This window comes from Camponotus floridanus, unplaced genomic scaffold (genome assembly GCF_003227725.1).
Source record: "Camponotus floridanus strain SB8 unplaced genomic scaffold, Cflo_v7.5 scaffold11, whole genome shotgun sequence".
Lineage (NCBI taxonomy): Eukaryota > Metazoa > Arthropoda > Insecta > Hymenoptera > Formicidae > Camponotus > Camponotus floridanus.
Window position 1 is genome coordinate 1170278 of NW_020229226.1, and position 13265 is coordinate 1183542.

At 26.7% G+C, this 13265-nt stretch overlaps 2 protein-coding genes across 2 annotated transcripts; both read left to right on the forward strand.

Annotated features, from left to right (window-relative positions):
* The first annotated feature begins 2277 nt into the window (after positions 1–2277).
* Positions 2278–4931, forward strand: LOC109609707 (guanine deaminase-like). The gene is made up of 9 exons (XM_025413355.1): positions 2278–2296; positions 2549–2681; positions 2821–3072; positions 3256–3474; positions 3620–3727; positions 3808–3909; positions 4081–4246; positions 4373–4519; positions 4634–4931. Exons 2-9 carry the CDS (start codon positions 2583–2585, stop codon positions 4831–4833), a joined length of 1293 nt encoding a protein of 430 aa, XP_025269140.1. The 5' UTR covers positions 2278–2296; positions 2549–2582; the 3' UTR covers positions 4834–4931.
* A 3242-nt stretch (positions 4932–8173) lies between these two features.
* Positions 8174–10948, forward strand: LOC105254657 (guanine deaminase). The gene is made up of 9 exons (XM_025413341.1): positions 8174–8267; positions 8505–8638; positions 8804–9055; positions 9341–9559; positions 9706–9813; positions 9882–9986; positions 10149–10314; positions 10442–10591; positions 10718–10948. Exons 2-9 carry the CDS (start codon positions 8540–8542, stop codon positions 10915–10917), a joined length of 1299 nt encoding a protein of 432 aa, XP_025269126.1. The 5' UTR covers positions 8174–8267; positions 8505–8539; the 3' UTR covers positions 10918–10948.
* The last annotated feature ends 2317 nt before the right edge of the window (positions 10949–13265 follow it).

Genomic DNA, 13265 nt, shown 5'->3' on the forward strand with positions numbered 1-13265 from the left:
TTATAGTTTTCTTATTGAAAAATTAATTTTATTGTAGTCATATTAGAAAGATTATTTAGAGATAAAGAGAAATATTTTAAAACTTCTGCTAATAATATTATAATATATTTTATTATATTGTTCCAGTGGTGTATATATTCAAAAAATACTACACAACGTTAAGACAAAAATTTATCGGCCCTATGATTCATACGAACGAAAATAACAAAGTAATTTTTAATAATAACGTCACTTGTCGACGAGGTTGACTAGGTATTTAAAATATTCCATATATTACTGTTACTATTTTTATAAGAGAATACTTTATATTCCCATGCAACATGGGAAATATACTTCTTGTAGAGAAGGAAGGGGAAGTTAGATGTATTTATACGACCATTTGGTTCCACGAATAATTTTTAGAAAACAATATTCGTGGACTAGAAATATATGTGAGATGGATCGGAAATCGAACCCGAATCTTTCGCTTTCTGAGCAACTGCTCTAACCAACTGAGCTATCCGGACCTCACACTTAATGCTGCTTTTAACACAGTGATATACAACTCCCGAGCGATGTTGGTTTCTCGCTCAATGAATGCAATGCCGATTGCTACGAAGGATCCCTGAAAGGTCGCTCGCTATGATTTTCATTGGAAAAGTAAACATGAATGTTCCATGGGACGATGAATATTATAAAAACATGGCAAAATCAACTTGGAGGTGACCCTTATATAAAGCTTAAAAGGAAAATCATCAATTGAGGGACCCTGTAATACTATAATAATTTTCTAGTTATATATATATATAAAATTTTACATTAATATAACATTTATATAATTACATAAAAAAAAATATGTCATATTATTTAAAACATTTTGTAGAACCGTGGGACTTGTCGAACCCTTAATAAGACCGATTATTACTCCAAGATATGGACTTACGATATGAAACTGATGCAACAACTAGCGAAGATTGATAGAGAAAATGATTTATATCATCATTCTCTCTCTTTCTTGACAAGAAATTCTCGGTGGTTTGCCATTGCTTCTCGACAGAGGAACGAATAAGATACAATTTTTCGGTTCTATCGAATACGAGACCTTTAACTTTGTAAGACTAAGGCGTCGTCTACTGTGCCACGCTTTGCCCAATGATTTACATATACGCAGGTATACTTATGTAATATTCATCACAAATTAGTATCAATTTAACTTGTTTTTTATTCTCTATAGAGTCTCTGTCTCATCGCCGAAACTAAAAAAAGCGACATAAAAGCAATGAAAGAAGAATTCGGAGAACTGACATACACAGATGTTAACTGCTGGTCTTCTTACCAACAAGGTAAAATTTAATTTTGCTTTGTCACTTATGAAGTAAGTTATATATAACGGAAATAAACTGTTGAATGAATTATAATAAAATAATGTCTCTATTTCTGTATGTTATAAATAAATTTATAAATTAATATTTTGTAATGATTAAATAATTTTGAAGATTAAAATTAAATAAATACATTAATTCTTCGTTTTCCTCTTTATAATTTTATTAATGAGTATAATAAGATATAAAATTAATAATCATCTTAATTAATATAAGATATTGAATATCTTTTGCAAACAAAATTGCATGCTTATTGTTATGTTAGCGATCGAGTTTAGCTACTTTTTAAGATACATATATTCTTTTAGAAATATTCTTGCTGTTGAGAAAATAAAGAATAGATACGCGCTTTTTTTATATATCTTCTATCATTAAATACCGAGTTAATTTCCATCTCAATTCCCATCGAACTCGTTTCTCTGACTCTATCTTTAATTAGTGTCTACATTATTTGCATCTTTTTATGTGGCGCGATTCCTATCGTTCAATAATCTTGTAATTGTCACGATTATCTTTCGGAGATGTGTCGTAAAAGGTCGAAAAAGATACATAATTACAATACATGTATCAGATACTGGATATAATCAAATGCAATATGGTTTTTCCAGATCAAATCAGCTGTTTTGCAACGTTATCATTTTCCATATCGCCAATCATCTCTGCTGCAGTAATCACATGCTACGATAACGTACATATTATAAATATCTCGTTAATAAATACATTATTAAAAGATTAAAGCACTTTATAACTGAGTTGTTTGTGAAAGAAGTCATATTGTATTTAATATTATATATTTAATATTAACATAATATTATATAATAATATAATATAATAATATAATATAATATAATATAATATTTATTATTATATATTGTATTTAATATTATATGAAAATATTGGAAATTTTTACTTGTATCTAAATTACACATATATATGTACGTTCTTTTATATAGAATTAAAATTATTTGCATATCTATCTTTTTTTTGTTATTTTGAGAAATTTAGAGTACACAATGATAAGTACATAATAATAATATAAGAAGAAATGCATTATTTATAATTTTCTTTTTGAAAAATTAATTTTACCGTAGTAATATTAAAAAGATTATAGATACAAAGAGAAACATTTAAAGAAATTTTAAAACTTTCGCAGCTAACAATGTACATGTTTTATTGTATTGTTTCAGTGGTGATTGATATATTTAAAAAATATTGCGCACAATGGTTCGACAAGTTTTTACTGGTTCTGTGATTCATGCAGATCAAAATGAAGAAGTGGTTTTTAAAGAGAGTGTTACGATATTTGTCGAGGATGGCCAGGTATTTAATATATTCCATAAATTACTTTTATTTAAATTATTATTTTTTTATTTTATTAGTAGCTTATCTAATATAAATAAAATATAAAACAATATATATAACAATACCTTTATTAATATTTGTATTATACAATATCCAGATTGTTGATGTTACGGAAAATTCAAATCAACAGAAGATAGATGATTTTCACGCAGATGAAGTTAATAATTTATCACCAGGACAATTTATAATTCCTGGATTTATCGATGGCCATATACACGCAGTGCAATTTCCGAATATTGGATTGGGTTTAGGTAAAACTCTCTTCGACTGGCTGGAAGCCTCTACTTTTCCATTGGAGAAGCAGTATATTGATCAACGATTTGCAGAAAAAGTGTTTGATATAGTTGTGGTATGTAAAACAAATCTTGAAACATAATATTATTTAAAAGCAATACTGATATAGTAATTTAAAGTAATACTATAAACAGAATAATGTTATAATTAATATATAAAGCACATTATTATAAAATAATAATTATATTTGACCTAAAAGATTCTTATCTTTTCATTATTATTTTAATTGTTATTGCAGAGACGATGTATACAAACTGGAACAACAACAGCATGTTATTTTGCAGGTCTGTATACCGAGGCATCGGTGATTCTCGCAAAGAAGTGTTCACAGTTTGGTCAACGAGCCTTCGTTGGAAAAGTAAACATAAACACTCCACGAGATGATGGATATTACGAAAGCACGGAAAAATCAATCGAGACTACTAAGACCTTCATAAAAGCTGTCGAAGAAATAGGAGTAAATGCAAATTTATATCTTATTTCCTGCACATTATGATGAGATATTAGTTTCTTAGTTATATATACGTATAGATAAAAAATTTTACATTAAAACATAATCATGCAAACAAAAAATATGTCATATTACTCAAATCTTTCTTTAGAATCCTCTTGTAAGACCAATTATTACGCCATGTCAGGCATTGAAGTGCGACATGGAATTAATGCAAGAGCTGGCAAAGATTGCTAAAGAAAAGGATTTACATATACAGGTATATTACACTTGTCTAATATTCATCACATATTATTATAAATATATTAGTATAAATTCAACTTGTTTTTCATTTTGTAGAGTCACATTAATGAAACTAAAGATGAGGTAGAAAGAGTAAAAAAAGAATTTGGAGACACATGCACTGCAGTTTATGATTCCGCTGGTCTTCTTACCAACAAGGTAAGACTTAATTTTGTTTTGTCAACCTATGAATAACCTTAGATACCTATGAAGAACCTAGTAACCTTAAATAGATCGTGAACGAATCGATATTATACATATTATTCTTATACATAATAGAGGTGTTCCAATTAAATATATTTATAATATACATTTAATATTTTTTTACAGACAATATTAGCACACGGAATCTTCTTTGAGGATAATGAACTTAACACGCTTGCGAAACGAGGAACAGGTATAATTCACTGTCCGTCTTCGAATATAAATTTGAAAAGCGGTCTTTGCGATGTGCGGAGATTGAAAGCTAATAATATCAACGTTGGCCTTGGAACAGGTACTGCAAATATTTTACCTTGCAAGATTTTATATTAATAATGACTCTTTTTATGTAAAATTCAATGTAACAACTAATCGACATAATGTTCATTATTACATTAATAATGAATGTATCTCTTCTTAGATGTGTCTGCTGGATCAACTTACAGCATCTTGAATGAAATGGAATCGGTTTTGCAGGTATCAACTTCTCTATCTCTAATGGGACATGATAATGTACCATTTGATTACAAAGATGCCTTCTTTATGGCAACATTAGGAGGTGCTAAAGGTAAGGTTCGAGTATTACATATATTAGAAACGATAATTATTGTGTAAAATATGTCTTTTTATATAACAATACTATAATTTTCAATCTAACTAATTGTATATTGACTGTGTTTAGCGCTTTCGATTGAGGACAAAGTCGGTAATTTCATGCCAGGCAAAGAATTTGATGCTCTTGTCATAGATTTGAACGCAGAAAACAGTTTGTTGGATAACTTTACAGATTACACACTCGAGGAAAATCTCCAAAGATTTATATATTCGGGGAATGATCATAATATAGTGTCTGTTTATGTAAAAGGTAGAAAAGTTAAGTAAAAGATATCTTATTTTATAAGATGTTACTTTTGTACTGTTACCATTAAACGTTAATTCAGTAATGTAAATAAGCTGTTGAATAAATTATAAAATGATCCTATTGTTGTATTTTATAAACAAATTTATAAATATTCTGTAACAATATTTTAAAAATTGAAATTAAATGAATGCATTCATTCTTTATTTTTCTTTTAATAATTTTATTAATAAATATCTTATAATAATCACCTTAATATATTGAATATCTTTTACAGTTGAAGTTGCATGTTCCTTATTATGTTAGCAATCGAGTTCAATTTTCTTAAAATTTTTATAATATTCTTTTAAAAATATATTTACTCTTAACAAAATAAAGAAAAGATACTCGTCTTTTTTGGAAACATCGAACGTAACGTTTTTGAATAAGAATTACGATCAGAATCTTCTTCTGTGACTTTATAAGAAATAGAAGTAAGTACTTATTTGAGAAACTTTTTGTCCTTTTACATACATTATAACAAAATAATACTGTTTGTCATATTTCTTTTTATATTTATATTCGCGTGAAAACTCGCGTTAGTTATTATTACTGATCTCGCGCAATTATATAGCTCTCAATCATACTCAGAGAAAAATGTATACTGTATTCTAGTAAATTTTATTTATTTTAAGTACATCATAAGTTTGTATATCCGCAAATATATCATAAGTTCATCACAAGCATTAAATTTAATTAAATATATTCTGAATTTTAGTAAGTGCAGTATTTTAATCAAGAATATTCAATTAAAATTTGATTTGTTCACTACATAGAATTGGCGTAAAGTAAGTTTGATTTTTCTTTGATACAACTTTACAATGTTCTTGAAGAGAAAATAAATTCTTTTTCTGAGTACATGATAATGAAATTTTCTAACACTTATGTTGAACATATTTTAAAACTATTATCAAGAATATATTCTTTGTTGAAGAAAACTATTATTTAAAAAAAGAGAAATAAACTGAGTAATCGCTTTTCTTGGCAGAATGATATTTTTCTCTGTGTACACGTTATATAGCTCTTCAATATTTCGCGATTTCTTCCACTCGATTTTCTATATGTTATATCGGGTAGACAGTTATCGACATCATTGTATCACGATCTTTTGGCGGCATCTTTTTAAATCCTGCTACGAATGTCGCATAGATTCAAAGGAGTGGGTTTCAATACTTATCGAGGATAGCAAGATATTTAATATATTCCATATATTACTTTTACTATTTTTATTAGTTAGTTTTATTAATATTATTTTAATAATTTTAGTTTTACTAGTAATTCATCTAATATTATATTATATTATATTATATTTTATTATATTTTTATATCTGCATTGTACAATAATAAAAATATATAAAAATATAATATTAAAAATATCAAGATTATTGATATTATGGAAAATCCAAAAACTGATCAACAAAAGATAGATGATTTTCACGCACACGTCATTAATGATTTATTACTAGAAGAATTTATAATACCCGGGTTTATAGATTGACATACACACGTAATGTAAATTCCGAATCTTGGATTGGGCTATGATAAAACTCTCTTAGATTGACTGGAAACTTATATTCTTCTATTGGAGAGGCAGTATATTGATCAAGAATTTGCAGAAAAAGTGTTTGAAGTAGTTGTGGTATATAAAACAAATCTTAAAATATAATATTATCTAAGAGCAATACTTATATAGTAATTTTAAATAATACTAAAATAAAAAATTAAAATTAAAATTAAATAATCCTAAATAATATATAAATAATAGTGTATAAATAATAAAATAATATATATAATATTGTAATATGTAAAATAATGCTATACATAATACATAATATATAAAGTATATTATTATAAAATAATAATTATATTTTACTTATATTATTACGTAATCATTTAGAATATGAATTCAATAAAGATACAATCAGAGGAAATTTGTCTTGAGATACAGCTTGAGCTGTGTTCATTTCCGTATTACATTTCAATAATTGCTACTTTAGAAAAAAATCATACGCGTACATATTAAAAGTCTTTGGATTTCATATCAGCTAAGATTTGAGTCGGGAAAAATTGTATTATTCAAGTGTTGTTCAAAGGTGACTTGAGGAAAAGTTGATAGAATTAACAACTAGCAAAGATTGCTAGAGAAAATGATTTACATCATCATTCTCTCTCTTTCTTGACAAGAAATTCTCGGTGCCATTGCCTCCCGAGAGAGGAGCGAACGAGATATAATTTTTCGGTTCTTTCGAACACGAGACCTTTAGCTTTGCAGACTAGGGCGCTGTCTATTATGCCACGCTTCGCCCAATGATTAACATATACACAGGTATACTTATGTAATATTCATCACAAATTAATATCAATTCAACTTGTTTTTTATTCTCTGTAGAGTCTCATCGCCGAAACTAAAAAAAGCGACATAAAAGCAATGAAAGAAAAATTCGGAGAACTGACATACACAACTGCTGGTCTTCTTCCAACAAGGTAAGATTTAATTTTGCTTTGTCAACCTATGAAGTAAGTTATATATAACGAAAATAAGCTGTTGAATAAATTATAATAAAATAATGTCTCTATTTTTGTATATTAAACAAACAATTACTTATAATTAATATTTTGTAATGATTAAATAATTTTGAAGATTAAAATTAAATAAATACACTAATTCTTCGTTTTCCTTTTTATAATTTTATTAATAAGTTTAATAAGATATAAAATTAATAATCATAATTACTATAAGATTGAATATCTTTTACAAACAAAATTGCATGCTTGTTATTATGTTAGCGATTGAGTTTAGTTATTTTTAGGATACATATATTCTTTTAAAAATATTCTTGCTGTTGAGAAAATAAAGAATAGACACGCGCTTTTTTTTTATATCTTCTATCATTAAATACCAAGCTAATTTTCATTTCAATTCCCATCGAACTCGTTTCTCTGCCTCTATCTTTAATCAGTGTCTACATTATTTGCATATTTTTCTGTGGTGCGATTCCTATCGTTCAATAATCTTGTAATTGTCACGATTATCTTTCGGATGGAGATCGTGAATTGCGCCGAAGATGTGTCGTACGCCGCTGTAATGTCGTGTTGCAAAAGGTTGTAAAAGGTCGAAAAAGCTACATAATCAAAATGCATGTATTAGATACTGGATACTGGATATAATCAAATGCAATATGGTTTTCCCAGATCAAATCAGCTGTTTTGTAACGTTATCCATATCGCCAATAATCTCTACCGCAGTAATCACATTCTACGATAACGTCCATATTATAAATATCTCGTTAATAAATTCGTTATTAAAAAATTAAAGCATCTTATAACTGTGTTGTTTGTGAAAGAAGTCATTATATTTAATATTATATACATGAAGATATTGGAAATTTTTACTTGTATCTAAATTACACATATATATGTACGTCCTTTTATATAGAATTAAAATTATTTGCACAATTATCTTTTTTCTGTTATTTTGAGAAGTTTAGAGTACATAATGATAATATAAGAAGAAATGCGTTATTTATAATTTTCTTATTAAAAATTAATTTTACCGTAGTCATATTAGAAAGATTATCGATACAAAGAGAAACATTTTCAAAAATTTTAAAGCTTTCGCAGATGACAATGTATATGTTTTATTGTATTGTTTCAGTGGTGATTGTATATACCTAAAAAATACTACGCACAATGGTTCGACAAGTTTTTACTGGTTCTATGATTCATGCAGATGAAAATGGAGAAGTGATTTTTAAGGAGAGTGTTACGATACTTGTCGAGGATGGCCAGGTATTTAATATATTTCATAAATTACTTTTACTATTTTTTTATTTTATTTTATTAGTAACTTATCTAATATAAATAAAATATAAAACAATATATATATATATATATATATATATATATATATAACAATATCTTTATTAATCAATATCTCTATTATACAATATCCAGATTGTTGATGTTACGGAAAATCCAGATCAACAGAAGATAGATGCTTTTCACGCAGATGAAGTTAATAATTTATCACCAGGACAATTTATAATACCTGGATTTATCGATTGCCATATACACGCGGTGCAGTTTCCGAATCTTGGATTGGGCTACGATAAAACTCTCTTAGATTGGCTGGAAACCTATACTTTTCCATTGGAGAGGCAATATACTAGTCAAGAACTTGCAGAAAAAGTGTTTGAAGTTGTTGTGGTATGTATAATGAAACAAATCTTAAAACATAATATTATCTAGGAGCAATACTTACATAATAATTTAAAATAATTCTATAAATAATATATAATAATATAAAAACCATAATATATAATAATATATAATAATCTATAAATAATAGTGTATAAATAATATAAAATAATATTGTGATATGTAAAATAATGCTATAAATAATATATAAAGTATATTATTATAAAATAATAATAATTATATTTTATGTAAAATATTCTTATCTTTTCATTATTATTTTAATTGTTATTACAGAAACGAACTATACAAACTGGAACAACAACAGCATGTTATTTTGCATCTCTGTATACCGAGGCATCTGCAATTCTCGGGCAAAAATGTTCACAGTTTGGTCAACGGGCTTTCATCGGAAAAGTAAACATGAATGACCCACGGGATGATGGATATTACGAAACCACGGAAAAATCAATCGAGACTACTAAGGCCTTTATAGAAGCTATCGACAAAATAGCAGTAAATGCAAATTTATATTTCATTTTCTGCATATTGTGATGAGATAATAATTGTCTAGTTATATATAAATAGAAAATTTTGTATTAATAATATAATCACATAAACTGAAAATATATATATATTATATTACTCAAATCTTTTTGTAGGATCCCCTTGTAAAACCGATTATTACACCAAGATTTGCATTGAGCTGTGACTTGGATTTAATGAAACAGTTGGCAGAGATTGCTAAAGAAAAAGATTTACACATACAGGTATCATAATGTACTCAATAATCTTTATCATGTTAGTGTCAATTTTACATGTTTTTTATTTTCTGTAGAGTCACGTTTCTGAAAATAAAGATGAGATAAAAGCCGTGAAAGAAAAATTCGGATTAGCGACATACACAGATGTTTACGAAACCGCTGGTCTTCTTACCAACAAGGTAAGACTTAATTTTGTTTTGTCAATCTATTAAATAGGAAAAAATCAATATTATACATATTATTTGTGAAAAAATCAATATTATACATATTATTCTCATACATAATGGAGATGTTTCAATTAAATGTATGTTTATAATATATATTTAATATTATTTTTACAGACAATATTAGCACACGGAGTCTACCTTGAAGATAGTGAACTTAGCACACTTGCAAAAACAGGAACAGCTATAATTCACTGTCCAACTTCGAATTTAAATCTGAAAAGCGGTCTTTGCGACGTGCGGAGACTAAAAGCTAATAATGTCAATGTTGGCATTGGAACAGGTACTGCAAATATTTTACCTTGCAAAAATTTTATATTAATAATGACATTTTTTAGATAAAATTCAATGCAATAACTAATCGATATAATGTTCATTATTACGTTAATAATGAATATGTCTTCTCTCAGATGTTTCCGGTGGATCAAGTTATAACATCTTGGATGAAATAAGATCGGTTTTACATGTATCAAATGCTGTATCTTTTTCTTCAACGGGAGATTATGTGCCACTTGATTACAAAGATGTCTTCACTATGGCAACATTAGGAAGTGCTAAAGGTAAAGTTCAAGTATTGTACATTAGAAACGATAATTAACTTGCAAAATATGTCTTTTTATATATAATAATATGTACTATAACTATAACTTTCAATCTAATTAAGTGTATATTTTGATTGTGTTTAGCGCTTTCGATTGAGGACAAAGTCGGTAATTTCATGCCAGGCAAAGAATTTGATGCTCTCGTCATAGATTCGAACGCAGAAAACAGCTTGTTAGACAACTTCACAGATTACACACTCGAGGAAAATCTTCAAAGATTTATATATTCGGGGAATGATCATAATATAGTATCAGTTTATGTAAAAGGTAGAAAAGTTAAGTAAAAAAGATTTTATTTCATAAGATGTTACTTTTGCACTGTTATAATTGTTAAATATAAATTCAGTAATGTAAATAAGTTGTTGAATAAATTATAAAATGCTTTTATTTTTGTATTTTATAAACAAATTTAAAAATATTTTATAATAATATTTTGAAGATTAAAATTAAATGAATGCAATTCTTCGTTTTTCTTTTAATAATCTTATGTTTGTATATAATTATCGATTGTTAACAGTTGAAAAAATCAACCTTATGGATTTTAGTACTAATTTTGTTTGAAAATAAATTTAATTTTAAAAATTCAAAAAACTGTTAAGAGAATATAATCAGCAAAATTGAAAAGCAGAATTAAAATTTGGTGATTATTTTATTGTGTTCAATATTCGATATATTGTATGTACGTGCGTTTTCTTAGCCATTCGTTAGAACGAAAGATTTAATCGTAAGATTTTTCAAGATCTGCGTTCTCCCTTTGCGAGGGAGTAATGACTTTATGTTTGCGCCTCGAATATTTGCGAATTTTTGTGCGGTTTTCGTATTTTAGGGAATATTAATGCCTCGAAATGCGAGAAAATGTCTTACGAACGATTGTTCCATGTCATGGAAAAAAGAGAACCAGAGCGAGAAGCGTTTGTTGTCGAAATTTTATTTACAAGCTGTTGAAAATCCGAAGGATTCGTTTAATTATTTCGTTTATATTATTGTTTAGGAAACAATGGCGAACATTTTGACATTTGTTATAATAAATGACAAATAAATAAATTCTGTTACAAATTGTATCTTTGTATGTAAAACTTTTTTGCCACTTAAAACTTTCAAATGCGATTTCTCGAAAAATATTGACGATGGGATGAAAAAAATTTCGTTACATTTAATGTCCTCCTCGAAAACAAAACTGACATTTTTTGACACTTTGCAAAAAATATTCAATTATGAAATAAATGGATAGAAAATTTTAAAATGAACACCCTGTATAAAATAATAATAGTGTATACATAATATAAAATGACACTATAACATATAAAATAATGCTATAAATAATATATAAAATATATTAGTATAAAGTAAATATTGTTTTAATTGCAGAGACAAACTATTTACGCAGGAACTACGACGACATGCTATACTGCATGCTCATTAAACAGAGTATCTCTGGTGGGAAAAAAAATTGCTAATACCATCAAAGAGACTTTATTGGCAAGCTGACTAGAAATGTTCCTGTAGACGGGACATATTGTGAAGGAACGAAATAATTAAAAAGACAAATGATTTTATAAATTCCATCATACGCATGCAAAAGGTAAAAATAAATCAATCCAAAACTTTTGGAATTTTGATTTATCTTGAGAAATTTGATTTATCTTTGAGAATTTTGTTTTATCTTACAAAGTACATGCGTGAACATAGTAAGTTTTGCTATTTCTGTTCCTTACGGTGAGACTCAGGCCTATTTCAGATTTAAAGTTAAAATTCGGTTTAGATTATGTTATATAACCGTTGTAAGACGTAAAATTATGTTCTATTCATTAACTCTTTTTGTTGAAAACTTAATAAACAACTAGTGCGGGCTAAAACTTTTATAACATTATTCAAAGTATTGAAATTGATAACATATGTGAAAATTGATATTGAGATCGGAAATGGCTCTCTCTATATATGCATAATATCATATTGTATTTATTTATTATATTGTAATATAGAGATAAAATGCAAAACATGGATTTAACAATATTTGGATTTAATATTAATAGATATAATAATAAAACTGATATTTTTAAACTTATATGTCATTATTTTACATTTCTTCGTTATTAAAATTTTTTTATTTATAAAATTCCCAGATTAAATATTGTTGCTCCATGATGAAGGTTATCGTAATGGTTTCAAGTCAGTCAATTAAGAATCAAAATCAATTAAATCATATAACAATCATATAACAAAAATTCATCAAAATCAGAAGGGATAAGAGAACCAGCAAAATATATATTCGACAGATATTTGTGAAATATATAAGTATATAAACATATAAGTATATAAAAGTTAATTAATAAACATATAAGTATAAAAGTATACAAGCATATAAGTATATGAAAGTTAAAAGTAAGAGATTTAAACTGTAAAATTTTAGACTTATATTGTAAAGTCAGTAATTACAATAATGCCTAATTTACGTAAATTTTGCTCTTAAATTCTTCGAATAAAATGAATATTAAAAACGAAATTAAATTAAATGAATATTAAAAACGATGTAATAAATATTGTGAAATATTCTGTATAAAATATTCCGACGTTTTTTTATATTTATATTATAATTTTAATTTATACAAAATTATTTTTATGTTGTTTAAAA

Excerpts from the sequence above, each read along its gene's own strand:
- LOC105254657 (XM_025413341.1), top strand. The coding sequence starts at position 8,540 with ATGGTTCGACAAGTTTTTACTGGTTCTATGATTCATGCAGATGAAAAT. Across the intron at positions 9,560-9,705 it reads AAGCTATCGACAAAATAGCA|GATCCCCTTGTAAAACCGAT; the intron begins GTAAATGCAAAT and ends ATCTTTTTGTAG. Across the intron at positions 10,592-10,717 it reads AACATTAGGAAGTGCTAAAG|CGCTTTCGATTGAGGACAAA; the intron begins GTAAAGTTCAAG and ends GATTGTGTTTAG.
- LOC109609707 (XM_025413355.1), top strand. The coding sequence starts at position 2,583 with ATGGTTCGACAAGTTTTTACTGGTTCTGTGATTCATGCAGATCAAAAT. Across the intron at positions 3,728-3,807 it reads AAAAGGATTTACATATACAG|AGTCACATTAATGAAACTAA; the intron begins GTATATTACACT and ends TTCATTTTGTAG. Across the intron at positions 3,910-4,080 it reads CTGGTCTTCTTACCAACAAG|ACAATATTAGCACACGGAAT; the intron begins GTAAGACTTAAT and ends ATTTTTTTACAG.